General features: G+C 43.7%; 1 protein-coding gene across 1 annotated transcript in view; it reads right to left on the reverse strand.

Annotated features, from left to right (window-relative positions):
* Positions 1 to 14,182, reverse strand: part of LOC308163559 (cohesin subunit SA-1-like) — a gene marked incomplete at both ends in the record, with an annotated part of 28,563 nt that extends 14,381 nt beyond the window's left edge. The window contains 12 exons of the mRNA XM_080537731.1: positions 229 to 283; positions 944 to 1,023; positions 1,602 to 1,700; positions 2,223 to 2,420; positions 2,652 to 2,803; positions 3,244 to 3,448; positions 3,855 to 3,931; positions 4,375 to 4,471; positions 5,253 to 5,444; positions 8,971 to 9,070; positions 10,166 to 10,173; positions 13,808 to 14,182. Of these exons, the coding sequence (XP_080393857.1) occupies positions 229 to 283; positions 944 to 1,023; positions 1,602 to 1,700; positions 2,223 to 2,420; positions 2,652 to 2,803; positions 3,244 to 3,448; positions 3,855 to 3,931; positions 4,375 to 4,471; positions 5,253 to 5,444; positions 8,971 to 9,070; positions 10,166 to 10,173; positions 13,808 to 14,182 (1,638 nt within the window). The remainder of the gene's footprint in view (positions 1 to 228; positions 284 to 943; positions 1,024 to 1,601; positions 1,701 to 2,222; positions 2,421 to 2,651; positions 2,804 to 3,243; positions 3,449 to 3,854; positions 3,932 to 4,374; positions 4,472 to 5,252; positions 5,445 to 8,970; positions 9,071 to 10,165; positions 10,174 to 13,807) is intronic.
* Between the last annotated feature and the right edge of the window lie 66 nt (positions 14,183 to 14,248).

The raw sequence follows: 14,248 nt of genomic DNA on the forward strand, positions 1-14,248 counted from the left end.
AGAGACGGAGAGAGAGAGGAGAGACGGAGAGAGAGATGGAGAGAGACGGAGAGAGAGATGGAGAGAGAGACGGAGAGAGAGACGGAGAGAGAGATGGAGAGAGACGGAGAGAGAGAGGAGAGACGGAGAGAGAGACGGAGAGAGAGAGGAGAGACGGAGAGAGAGATGGAGAGAGACGGAGAGAGAGATGGAGAGAGTGTGTTTGTGTGGTCAGAGTGCTTTCTTTACCTCACTCTGGATGTAGAAGGAGACCAGCTGGTTGAGGAAGTCTTTGGCCCCGTGACTGCACATCCTGACACACGCACACGCACACACGCGCGCACACACACACACACACACACAATATTCCAATACACTGGAGATATTCAAATAGATACAAGAGATATCGATAGACAATTGAAGGATGGAGTGATCATGATGTACTTTATGGTAGAGGTAGAGTAAAAGAATATATATTTAAAAACAAGTAGAGAGGGATGGAGGTATGACTGAAGGAAGGTTGTAGAGAATACAGAGAGGTGTACTTGTGGTAGAGGAGGGTTGTAGAGTATACAGAGAGGTGTACTTGTGGTACAGGAGGGTTGTAGAGAAAACAGAGAGGTGTACTTGTGGTAGAGGAAGGTTCCAGCAGCTGACGCCAGGCCTCGGTGACGAGCAAACACCAGAGGGTACACATTTTTGCTCTCCTCATCTGTCAGCCCCTCCTCTGTCCCCCTACACACACACACACACACACACACACACACACACACACACACACACACACACACACACACACACACACACACACATAACAGGTCAGCAGCCATGCTTGTACATACACACAAACAAACAACCAAGAAATTCCCATACCAGGACATAATTTGCTTACGTTCACATGCACACACGCGCGCGCACGCACACACGCACGCACACACACACACACGCGCGCGCACACACTCACTGTTGGATGAGCAGCAGCAGCTGGATGGTTTTCATCGCCATGCCTGGGTCCTTGTCCAACACCATGCTGACTATCCTATTCTACACACACACACACACACACACACACACACACACACACACACACACACACACACACACACACACACACACACACACACACACACACAAAGGGAAGGAGCAATTCCACTAAGCCCAAGAGTAAACCCAAACTTATCTCAGGCAACACATGGGGCTTAAAAGGTTTATGTGAAGCCATTTCTCATTTGCTTGTGAAGAGATTACTAGTCACCTATTCTTGATAAATAATCAGAGAAAAATAATGAAAATTCAGAGAGAAATAGAGAGAGAGACCCAGAGAAAGAGAGACACCCAAAGAGAGAGAGAGACCCAGAGAGAGAGAGAGAGAGAGAGAGAGAGAGAGAGAGAAAGAGAGACACCCAAAGAGAGAGAGAGAGAGAGAGAGAGAGACACCCAAAGAGAGAGAGAGAGACCCAGAGAGAGAGAGAGAGAGAGAGAGAGACCCAGAGAGAGAGAGAGAGAGAGAGAGAGAGAGAGAAAGACAGAGAAAGAAAGAGACCCAGAGAAAGAGAGAGACCCAGAGAGAGAGAACAGCACAGAAAGAAAGTGTACATAAAGGTCTTTTGAACGAGACATACTTTGAACTTCTTGGTGAACAGCTCCAGGCGCCCAATGAAGTCCTTCTCCTGGTAGATACCCTGCAGGGCAAGCACACACTGCAGACGCACTGAGCTTTGCTGCAGGACACACACACACACACACACACACACACGCGCGATCAGAAATAGGTCTACTGTCTAATAATAATAATAATAATAATAATAATACATTAGACTTATATAGCGCTTTTCTAGACACTCAAAGACGCTGAAAAGATCGAGTAGTAATAATAGAAAGAAACCAAAAATAAATAAAAGAAAGTATAGGGGTCTAATACATTTTTAGATTACTAAATCTAAATCTAAGTTTCTTTGTAGGACAATCTACTCTGCAATTACACCTAGATTTCGGGCGGAGAAGCGGCGAACAAGCAACGCCAGCGTCCTCTCTCAACCGGCATTTTTTGAAAAGCTCAAATTTGTAAATAAACATCATCATCATCGACCCCCTAAAGAGTAGTTGGGCTTTTTCATCAGTAGATGTGTAAATGAACCTTACTAGGTCTAGGTCTATGTGTGAGGGGCGAGCCATAATGAACTTTATGAGCTAGCCTTTGTTTGAAAAAAGGGTTAGGTGTCAGTGTGTGTGTGTGTTGAAACCTTGTCATTCAGGGTCCAGCCCAGGTATTTGAGGTAATCGACGTCGAGGAAGTCCTCGGGGTCCTCCTTCATCCACACTCCCATCTCCTCGATACACGCGGCTCGGATCTCTGGCATGCAGTCCCGGTAACGGTGCACAAACACACCTTTGAAGGTACTGTTCATTATCGCCGACAGCTCCCCAATATGCTCCTGCAGCTACACACACACACACACACACACGCGCACAGGCACACTCACACGTTGAGATTTTGGCATGTTAAGTCAAGAGGCGTTAACAAAATTTGTTTCCTTTACCTACATAATTGGCAAGAGGAGGCACAGAACAGAACAGATGGATTTTCACACTCAGCTCAAATGTCCCTAAAAAGGGATTCCCTATGACTGTGTGTCTGTGTGTGTGTGTGTGTGTGTGTGGGCGTATTGTACCTCTCTGATGGTCGCCTGTAGCTCCTCCAGCCTCTCCTCGGCCCTGTCCTCGGCCCTCTTGCTCTGCTCGACGTCGTAGCGGCGCTGGCTGGTCTTCATCTGGGTAGAGACCACCACCTTCACCTCCACCAACCCCGTCATCAGCTTCATCGCTGGGGGGGTGAGGGGTGACATACTCATAACCATGCTCACACACCGCATGTACTGTATGTGCTACTGTATGTGTGTGGCGAAAGAAGGTGAGTGAAAGTGTGTGTGTGTGTGTGTACACGTGTTTGTATGTGTCTTTGCAGATATGTGTTGACATATACGGTACTGTATGTGCTACTGTATGTGTGTGGCGAAAGAAGGTGAGTGAAAGTGTGTGTGTGTTCGTATGACACACTTCATTAAAGTGTGTGTGTTCATATAACATTCATTAAAGTGTGTGTGTGTGTGTGTGTTCATATAACACATTCATTAAAGTGTGTGTGTGTGTGTTCGTATAACACACTTCATTAAAGTGTGTGTGTGTGTGTGTGTGTGTGCGTTCATATAACACATTCATTAAAGTGTGTGTGTGTGTGTGTATGTGTGCGCTCCTGAGGCTCACCGAGGAAGGTGCTGGTGTGCCTGAAGGCGCGGACCTGCGAGTCGGACAGCCCCGTGAGCAGAGCCAGCAGGGAGGAGAAGAGGTAGTCGTCGTACAGCTGGTTGTGCTGACAGGAGCGCACCAACACGCTCACGAACTCACACAGCCCGGCCCTGAAGGTCCTCCACTGGGGGCCAGGGGAGCTCAGGGGGTAGTGCACAGACTCCTGACGGCAGACGGGCGTACGACAGGCTGGTCAGATCGAGCATTGTGAGCCGGCCGAGAAGAAGCATTCCCAGCCGTTTCCGATATTCACAATATCAGCACAGCTACCTAGTCACTTTCACTTGCAAAATTTATATTTACACACACACACACGTACAGAATATTGTACAATTACATTTGATTTTAGACATTTAGCAGATGCCTTTACCCAAAGTGATTTACAACGAGTACAATTTGTCTAAACAAGTGAATCGTCTATCAGTCATCATAAGAAAAACAAGCAGTCACAATGCTAGAAGAAGGAGCATTTTTACATGTTTATTTACAGTAGAGGACTTATCAAAAATAAGCCTGGATTTTCCTTTAGCGACGTTGATGAATACCCCCCACCCCCCATGTTCCTTCACCTCGTTGAACTCTTTGGTGAGAGTGCCGATGATCTCTGGGTACTGATCCTTGTCAAACATGGCCCTGCTGACCACACCTGCAGAGAGGGAGGATCTAAGATGACAGACACTTCCCTGCAGTCTGTTCCTTTTCAATCACATACTTGTATTGGACAAGACGACATGAACATAAGACACTACTCACAACAACACTCTAAAATATACAGGTATGTCAACTATTTTCTTTTTTTATTATCTATTTTGAATATTTTAAACCCCCTCTGCTACCAGTAAGAAAACCCTGGGCCCTGGCTTTCTTCAGCCACCCGTTAACTCCTCCTTATAGTGGACTGGTATCGACAGACACAGACACCACAGAGGCTACCTGATGCTAGCATTGTTAGCCCAGCTTAGTAATCAATGGCTTGTAGTGCTGATCGATGCCTTTCCTGGGACCAGGTCAAAAGATAATCTTGTGAACTCTGACCCCAATCACCCCCCTGGCCTCTCCATCTCTCAGACACTCTGGCCGACCCCTGACCTTTGCAGCCGCAGCACCGCACGATGAAGTTGATGAGCTCTAGTAGTCCCGCCTCCCGGTCCTTCTTGTAGCTGCCCAGCCACTCGTCCACCACCGTCTGGAGATTGACATAGAGGACACAGCCAATCAGGGAACGGTATTCAAGGTCGGAGGTGTCATCCTTATGACAGCTACGATCAACCCCCCCCCCCCCCACAGCCCCCGCCACACACACACACACACACACACACACACACACACACACACACACATCTCCCGCCGAACTACACATTGTGCTCATTGAGCCACAGAGGCTTTTCCATCTTCTGGAGAGAGGGGTTAGAATAAGGGCCTGAATACCATCTGTATTGTGGTAATACTGTAGAGAGGAAAACTCTTTTCTACTGCCCATCATTCTTAGTTTCTGTTCATTCTCTGCCCATTGTCCTTCACTCCCTCCCCCCCCCTCCTCAGAAATGGGGAAACAGAGCTTCAGAACACAACAATGGGTGGGACGGACATGGGCTGTCAATCATTGACTGTGTGACCCAATGGCAGCGTTCCTTCCTCTCTACATCAAAGGGGACAACGTAGGGTTGGATCAGTCAGCTACTGATGTGCATGATAATCACCTCCATTGTGGGCTTTAAAGGCCTTGTTTCCCCATCATCACTCATCGCCTCCTTCCCTCCCTCCCTCTCTCTCTCTCCACCCCCACCCCAGCTTCAATCCCTCACTCCTTCCCTCCCTCTCTCTCTCTCTCTCTCTCTCTATATCCACCCCAGCTTCAATCCCTCACTCCTTCCCTCCTTCCCTCCCTCTCTCTCTCTCTCTCTCTCTCTCTCTCTCTATCCACCCCAGCTTCAATCCCTCACTCCTTCCCTCCCTCCCTCTCTCACCACCATTGCACTCTTCCCAGACCGGATGGCCTCATACATATCCCCCGTACTGATGTTCTGGTCCCCGTCCCTCTCCCGCCTGGGGTCGCCTCGCCTGGACGTCCCCAGGGAGGGCTGTGGGGGCTGGGGCGGGCGGGCTGGGGAGCTGGGGCCAGGCTGGGATGCAGCTTTACGCCTTGGTCTCTTGGGTGGCTGGTAAGGGTGTAACGGTACACAAAAATCATGGTTCAGTACGTACCTCGGTTTTTAAGTCATGGTTCGGTATGTTTCCTTTTTTTGTAAGATTTTATTTTCCATTTTCTTTTTACACAAAACATTATACACACCACATCCTAACCTAAATACACCACAACATTTATACGCACCCATTACTTGACAAACATCACAATACATCACAGCTTGACAAACATCACAACACATCACAACTTGACATACATCACAACACATCACAACTTGACATACATCACCACACATCACACCTTGATATACATCACAACACATCACAACTTGACAAACATCACAACACATCACACCTTGACAAACATCACAATACATCCTAACATCCCAAAGCCCCACTTTTTTTAAACCGTCTAAAGTTTATCCCAGTTTACCCCCTATACTTATCTAACTAATATTTCTAATGCATAATCTAATTAATCTCTTAGTACTATGTTTCTTGCACTATCTTTACGTCTTAGCTAAGGCCTTCACTATCTCTCCCCATATCTTTTCAAACTGATCTTTCTTATTATTGTCTATGGCTAAATTCTTCTCTATATTGGTATAATAAAGAATTTCGTTTTTCCATTGTTGTAGTGTTGGAGGTTTACTTGATTTCCAACTTCCAAGTATTAGTTTTTTAAATATAATTGATGAGTACATAATTATCCACCCCCTAGGGTATCTTACTGTGGCTACATCCTGGAAAAGACAGATTGAAGGATCAAACTTGAATCTTTCCTTATGTACCCCTGAGAGCCAATGTTCTATGTCAACCCAGGTTTTCTGTGCTCTGGGACACTCCCAGAATGCGTGTATTAGTGAGTCTTTTTTCCCACACTTTAAACAGTTATCTGATACATTACTATAATACTTATGGATTTTATCTCGCGTGTGGTAGACTCTATACATTATTTTATATTGGATTAAACGTAGATTTTCATTAACTGTCATGTCATTTGTAGTATTCCAACACTCTTTCCATTTTAAACCTAAATCTGTTCTTCCTAGTTCTCGATGGTTCGGTATGTTTCCGGTACAACGACTTAAAAAGAAACCCAAAAAAGAAAATTGTTTGGTTTACAGAACAAACTATGGGTCTTTCTTTCTTAAATAAAAAAAGTCTGTCAATACTGCTGCAACCAGCTGCAATCTACTATTAAAAAGGTATAATTTACTGAAAAGTCAATCAAAATAAATATTCTCATTCACACTTTCAATTAAAAACATCTATTAAGGTGCAGCATTTAGAAAATTAACTACTTGAACTGAATGCTGTTTTGCTATAGACAACGTTTATTAGTAAGATATCTGAGGGAACAACAGTTGAACCTATATGTGATTAGTTGACTTGACTAATGTGTGTGTGCAGTGTTTCCCCTACCATTGCCTTGGGGGGGCGGGCCGCCCCCGCAAGAAAAATGTTCAATGTCAATTTGGTTCATTTATTTTTTATTTTTTTATAATAATATTTTTCTCCCAGTTGTATATGTCCGAAATATGAATGGTCTTTATTTGTCATTGCTACAGTACAGGTACCAAACAACGACATTTAGGAATATATACGAAATATGTTTTTTATGTGGTCGAAATATGTTTATTCTGTGTCATTTGCCTAATTTATGTGCACCCTCATTTAATGTTTCTCCTCTGTGCGTTTTGCTGCCACGCTTGTCCGCTTGTCTCCTCGTTTCACGAAGGGCGGGGCTCAGCTCCCTCCACGTCTGACGTGCTAATCTCAAACAAGCCATTCGTCTCTGCTGTAAGTGCAAATAAAGGCCAACAATAATAGTTTTAGTAATGGACGGACGTAGACCCCAAACCTGTGACAAGCAGGCTAACTTCCCGCGTTTATTAAACGCACCCAAACCGAATCTGGCGATATGGACGATTTTAGACGCTTTTTAGGGGTTGAGTATCCCTAAATTTCATCTCAGCACGACCTAAAAGAGAATAATCATTATTATTATTATTATCATTATTATTATTATTATTATTTTCTGAAATCATTCTAGCCCAATTACAGTCATGATGTTACACACTCCGGTACAGTAGCCTACATACACGCACCTCATTGGTCCGCAAGTAGTCTCGCGCTTCGCCCGGAGAATTTAGCGCGCGAGTGTGTGAGAGATAGAGAGAGAGAGAGATAGAGAGAGAGAGACAGAGAGAGAGACAGAGAGAGAGACTGAGAGAGTGAGAGAGACAGAGAGAGAGACAGAGAGAGAGAGAGAGAGACAGAGAGAGAGAGAGAGACAGAGAGAGAGAGAGAGTGAGAGAGAGTGAGAGAGAGAGAGAGAGAGAGAGAGACAGATGAAAGTAAGCAAAATAAGTAACGTTAGCAAATATAATTTCTGAATTTCTGACAGAAAACATTGGTTCAAATTGTTCGTTATTATTGTGACTTAACTAGAAAGTGTCTGATTATAGTTCCATGGTGACTAGAAAGTGGCTATAGTTCCATTGTGTGAATAGTGTTAACGAACTAGCAAGCTAGCTAGCTCAGAGGTGATTAGTAATAATAGATAGTAGTAGTAATAATACAATATGTCTTATTCTGCTAGAATCGGGCTTTATGGTAATAAAATGCAATAAACAAGTGGATTGAAGCATTGGAACAAACCCTCACTCATTGGAAATGTCTGTTTTTCCATAGATGGACATAAGATTGTTTTTCAGGTGAGAGAGTCAAGTCAAAATGACATTATCTGACTGCATTGCCCACAGCAACCCAATATACAATTAGAATGATGTTATAAATTGATATGGATCCATTTATACCTTTTATTAGATTATACATATTCTGGTTGTTATGTTTGCCTTTCGGTGGACAGCAAAAGAGGGAGAGAGGAGGATAGAGAGGGAGAGAAGGAGAGAGAGCAGGATGGAGTCAGCACACCAAAGAGAGAGAGAGAGAGAGCAAGAACCAGGTGAGAAAGTGGACAGGTAGTCAAGACCACAAGTAGCCTTGAGAACCTATGGTTCTGGTGCAGCACCCTCAGCACCCCCCTTCATTACTTGTAATAGGATGTAATAAACGTTTGACACACATGGCAATAAAAAAACATGAATCTTGAACATGTCAGCATGTCATCACTGACAGATGACAGGTAGATAATGAAAGGTAGTGAAAAAACAGAAAAATGATGTTGCCAGACTTGCAGACTTTTTAACCAGACCCTGTCACATATGTTTGTGTGTGATTGTCAGTGCAAAGAGGGAGAGAGGAGGATGGATGCAAATGTGTAAAAAATGGCTTGACTTAAATTGTAAATTGTAAATTGAGTCCTGTAACAGTTTGTTTCAATCAGCAGAGATAACTTGTTCTGTTACTAATCTGTTATTGTAATTGTGTTACAATTGTAATTGTGTGGGGGGGGGGGGGGGGGAGAAATTAACATTTCACAACGGGGGGGGGGGGGGGGTGTGGAGGATCCATGCCACCCTCCCAAGGCAGCAAACCTAGGGGAAACACTGTGTGTGTGTCTGCTGGCCTGACCTGAGGTCCACGTGCAGTGGTCTGTTTTTTCCGCTTCATGGCTTTCAGCTCGACCTCAAAGTCACTGCCACCGTCAGATATGTCCTCCATCTCCTCAAGACTGCACAGAATGGGAAGGAGTTTAGGAACAGATAGGTCGGAAAAAAAACAAAAAAACATTCTATGCCTTTTATTATTTATATTTTACCCACTGTGCCTGTACACTGGGAAATGAACATCCTGACAGGTAACCTCACCTGTCTACAGGTTACCACAGGTAACCTCACCTGTCTACAGGTTACCACAGGTAACCTCACCTGTCTACAGGTTACCACAGGTTACCTCACCTGTCTACAGTGTTGGGCACGTTACTTTATAAAAGTAATTAGTTATAGTTACTAGTTACTTATCCCAAAAAGTAACTGAGTTAGTAACTGAATTACTTCATTATAAAAGTAACTAGTTGCGTTACTTTTTAAAGTAAACATTTAACAATATGAAGTGCTTTTAAATCTTTGTAGTGTAAATTAAATAAATCAAACTGTCACACAACTTCAGACAACTGGTAGACAGACTGTAACTTCAAGTTTTTTTCAACACAACAAAAGTAAACAGTTAAACAATATGAAGTGCTTTTAAAGTAATACTGAAAAAATAAGACATGAATTTCTTGGACAAATCCAACTTTAGCTCCTAAACATTCATTCATTCATTCATTTATCCATCCGTACACTCCTTCCTAACACTCATCCATCCATGCATGCATTCATTCATCCAGCCAACCCAGTCATCTAACATCCTAGCCAATAGGAAGTGTTGACACTGAACTATGGTTGGCTTACCATGAAATGTTCCTGGAATTCACATGTGTATGTAAAGAGGTAAACCGTGATAACTTTTGAACCGTACATGATAGAACCATGGGGTTTGGACCATTGTTTTTCTCATGAAATTCTCTGTGAGATGGACATATTTATTTTAATCTAAAGTGAAAGCAAAATGATATGTGTGAACACCCTACATATGAAGTGTTGACACTGAACTATGGTTGGCTTACCATGACATGTTCTCTACCATAGCCAATCATGATCACTTAACTCTACCATAGCCAATCAGGATCACTTAACTCTACCATAGCCAATCATGATCACTTGCGCGGTTGTCTCGCCCCTCCCCCCCACCAATATTTGTAATAATAATAATTTAGGTTTCTCACAGGTTTCTCTAAAAGAAGCACAAAGGAAAAATAAGACACATAAGCCAGTCTCACATATCTAATACATTGCGAGGTACTTTTCAGTTTCGACTGTGTATGAAAACGGTATCAATATAGAGCACAGTCAAGGATCACTTTCCTTCAATCAACGCTTTAAAGTTTAAACTACATTTCCCATAATGCCACGCGGCGGAGCAGCGGCAAATATAAAGGAATAGCCACAAGATGGCGTCGTTTGACTTCCGGCGTACGACTACTTGCATATTAACTCGACTTTGGCTGCGTTCGTAAACTCGCTCCGAGAGCGCCGGAGCGCACACCGGAATCAACGTCATAAGGGGACCAAGTCATTTGATTGGACAAGAGTCGTTCCATGAGTGCTGATCAGATTTCCAGAACGTATTTACGAACGCACCCCTTTGGGCTCGCGAGTGGTGACAAAGCTTTTACCTTTACCTAAGCAATGCAATGCCATAGCACAAAACAACTAATTGGTCGTTTGTTACTGTTGCTGCTTGTAATAATAATATTGACCATATTTTTACTGTAAAAAATAACGCCGTTATTCACATCACTGCCTGTCAACATTTTACCTCAGGTTAACCTCACCTGTCAAGGCTTTCATCATCCATGTTCGTTGGCGGGTCCGCAGCGAACTTCAATGTAACTGAACATAACAGACATTAGAAACGTTAGATAAGCACTGTGGAAATGAAAGTAAATAAGACTTAGTTAGCTATATGTTTAGACGCTTTGGTTAACTATCAAACCTCTAAGCTAACCGCGGTTACCTCGCTGGTCGCAGCTAACCAACACACTAACAGGCTTCAGCTAGCTAGCTAAACGTTTAGCTGCGAACTTAAGTTATCTTCAAACTGAACAAGTGGAAATGTTGATTCTCTTCGTAATAATAATAATAATAATTTAAAAACGTTGCTTTTAAACGTTTGTTTAGCGACCTACCTGCAAAATTACAACTTGATGTTGACGACCTCCGCGAATTGAGTTTCTCCTCAGGTTGACAGAGAGACAATGGTTTTAGAGGCGGGGAAATCCGTATTTCAGAGCGCTGGTTCGGACGCTGATTGGCTAAATGTTGATTGGCTAAATATTTGTAATGTCATTATGATTGGTCGCTTGTTAGTTTTCTGCATAGTAACTAAACAAGGGCGCCCATTCATATGTGTAATGTCATTATGATTGGTCACTTGTTAGTTTTCTGCATAGTAACTAAACAGCGCCCCCAAGATTTGAAGCCTGAGAGACAGCAATGAAAAAAAGCCGCGATGACTTTTACTTGCTAAATCAATGCGAGTGGCAGCTTCATCCCATACCGTCATAAAAAGATGCCATATAATAATAAATTAATAGATACATTAAGTGAGTAAAGACATCTATGTTCACAAATTCTGTCACACAGGAGTATTGCAATATTCTATTTCAAAGGCCTAAATATTTCCTCTACTCAATTTCTGTGTCTATCTGATATTAGCCTAATGAAGATACAAAAACATTTCTTTTTCACTTACTTGGACAAATGTATTTGTTGTAAGTCACTTTGGATAAAGGTGTCTGCTAAATGACAAAAATGTAATGCTGTAAATGCTTACTTCATAGATTTGGCCTGAACACTGGTGTGGATTACAAATCAGGCACAGAATGCCTAGGGGGTGGTTGCATCTGTTTTCACAGACAGACAGACAGATAGACAGAAACACACACACACACACACACACACACACACACACACAGCCCCATGGCAAGATCTTGACTATAGTAACACTTCTCCTTCGTTCATACCACATTCACACACATACATTATGGTTATATAACGTAACCTAATGTAAAGGATCACAGGCCCCCAGCTCTCTGACCATTGGCATGGTGGGTGTGGGTAGGCGTACTACTGTATGTCAAGCTTGAATATAGTTATGTCACACTAGTTTGTTCTTTCAGTTGAAAGTGTGTGTGTGTGTGTGTGTGTGTGTGTCAGTTGAAAGTCCAGGTCTGTTTTGTAGTGGGGGTGGCAGACAGGCCTGCGTGGATGTAAGGATAGACCAATGGGACTGCCACGCTGGGGGAGATGGAGGAGTGGGCCTGCGTCGCACATTTCACATATCTTTTATTTATTTATTTATTTATTTTTGGCCCATGTCTTTCTTTGCAGACCCCCAGTCCACCGGCCACGCAGCCCGCAGATAGACCGGCCCACCGGCAATTCTCCCGGTGCTCCAGATGGCCAGGCCACTACTGTGTCACACTACTCAACACACTACTAAATTTACAATATTGATTTTTAGAAAACTGCACCATTACCATTGGGTATCATCATAATACACCTTACTCACAACAGCAATCTGGATTTTGGTACCCCTTATTCTGCCCTGTAGCCTAAGCCTCATTGTTAGTCCTTAACAACCAGTATACAAATGTGGAGTATGTTAATACTGTATGTTGACTACAAACAACAAAATTGACCATTATAACTATTGATAAATGCATGAGTTTCTGTGCAGCCAATAGATAGATATTTTGAGTCTGTATTGGCTGATAATATTGGTCTGCAAAATATTTGCTATAGCTTTGGATATTGGACAGGGTTGCATCTTCCAATTTTGAATGAAAATACAACACTGTCTGGGTGGACATTATAAATGGGCATTTGGCCATCAGAGAAGCAAATATTCCATCTTAAATTATTCTTGAGAGATATGCAAGTAAATGTGCCTATGTCAGGATTTAGACAAATCCTAAAATTTCCAAAATCAGCACATTAACATTTTGGGTACATTTTATGTGCAGTAGGTGTAGGACCAGGTTGTGAGGGAGAATGAGTGTAACATAGTGCGGGGGGGGTCGCTACAAGGCTCAACCCACCCAAACGTGCATCTTACTAGGGCTGGGTATCGCCACTGATTTCCCAAAACGATTCGATTCCGATTCACAGCTCCCAATTCGATTCGATTCACGATTCGATTCGATTCGATTCGATTCCGATTCGATCTAGTTACAACATACATTTTTTGCTTGAATATGAAAGAGATTCTCCGAACTAATGCTATAAATGGTTCAAGGAACCCTATAACATGTAGCATTGTTAAACATATCAATGAATTGACTCCAAAGCAGTTACATGAATGTACTTTTTATTTACATATGACTTTGCTTTTGTCCAGCTCATCTCTAACGTCACATTTTTAAAATCCAAAATGCACCCAGACATCTGACTTTAAGCCTGGTGGTGACTTTAATGTGTCCCTGCCATCGCCATGTTTTTAGATTTTAGTGTTGAGACCTCACGTTGCGTGAGATATGATAAATTCTTGTAGCGCGAGATCTGGCCACGAGATCTCGTTGCGGGTTGAAGCTGCAAGCAAAAAAAAAAGAAAGATCGATCTCGGGATTTATGAATCGATAATCGCTCATTTTAATGAAGATCGATTCAGAATCGGGAAATCGATTTTTTGAACCCAGCCCTACATCTTACCCACCCAATCAAAAGTGAAGATTGAATTGTTCATATTCCAGGGGCGTGTTTGAATTTTTGTGTGTGTGTGTGTGTGTGTGTGTGTACACAGTTGTGAACACAGTTGCGCTCGCAGGTGTGTGTGAATATGGGCACATGTCGACTAGTCTTTTCACCCGAGACACATCTCCGTTCCGGCAGGCCTCGAACAGCTCCCTGAAAGCCCCGCCGACCCCCCCGCCGCCGCTGTCCCCGGGGCTGGTGCCTCCCGACCCGGGGCTGGAGACGCTGCTGCTCCCCCCGCCGGGGGTGGTGGTGGCGGAGCTGGCGCTGCTCCCACCCAGGGCCGGGGCTGGAGGATCAGGTGAGGCCGGAGAGATCTCCATACCTCCGCTGCATTCACACTCGCCGTCCGGAGGCACAACAGTCGCCGTAACGAGAGCCATTGACGGTGGGGATCCCGGAGGACTGGCCGACAGAGTGCTGTTTCGTGGCGGAGATTGCAGGGTACCCTGCTGTTGTTGTTGCGAGCAGCGACGAGACACCGCCATTTTCGCAGCTCTCTGGCAACAATAATAGCCCAGTTACATTTCCTGTGAAAGTCATCTATGTTTCCG

Source organism: Nansenia antarctica (genome assembly GCF_963989245.1).
Source record: "Nansenia antarctica genome assembly, chromosome: 8".
In the NCBI taxonomy this organism is placed as follows: Eukaryota; Metazoa; Chordata; class Actinopteri; order Argentiniformes; family Microstomatidae; genus Nansenia; species Nansenia antarctica.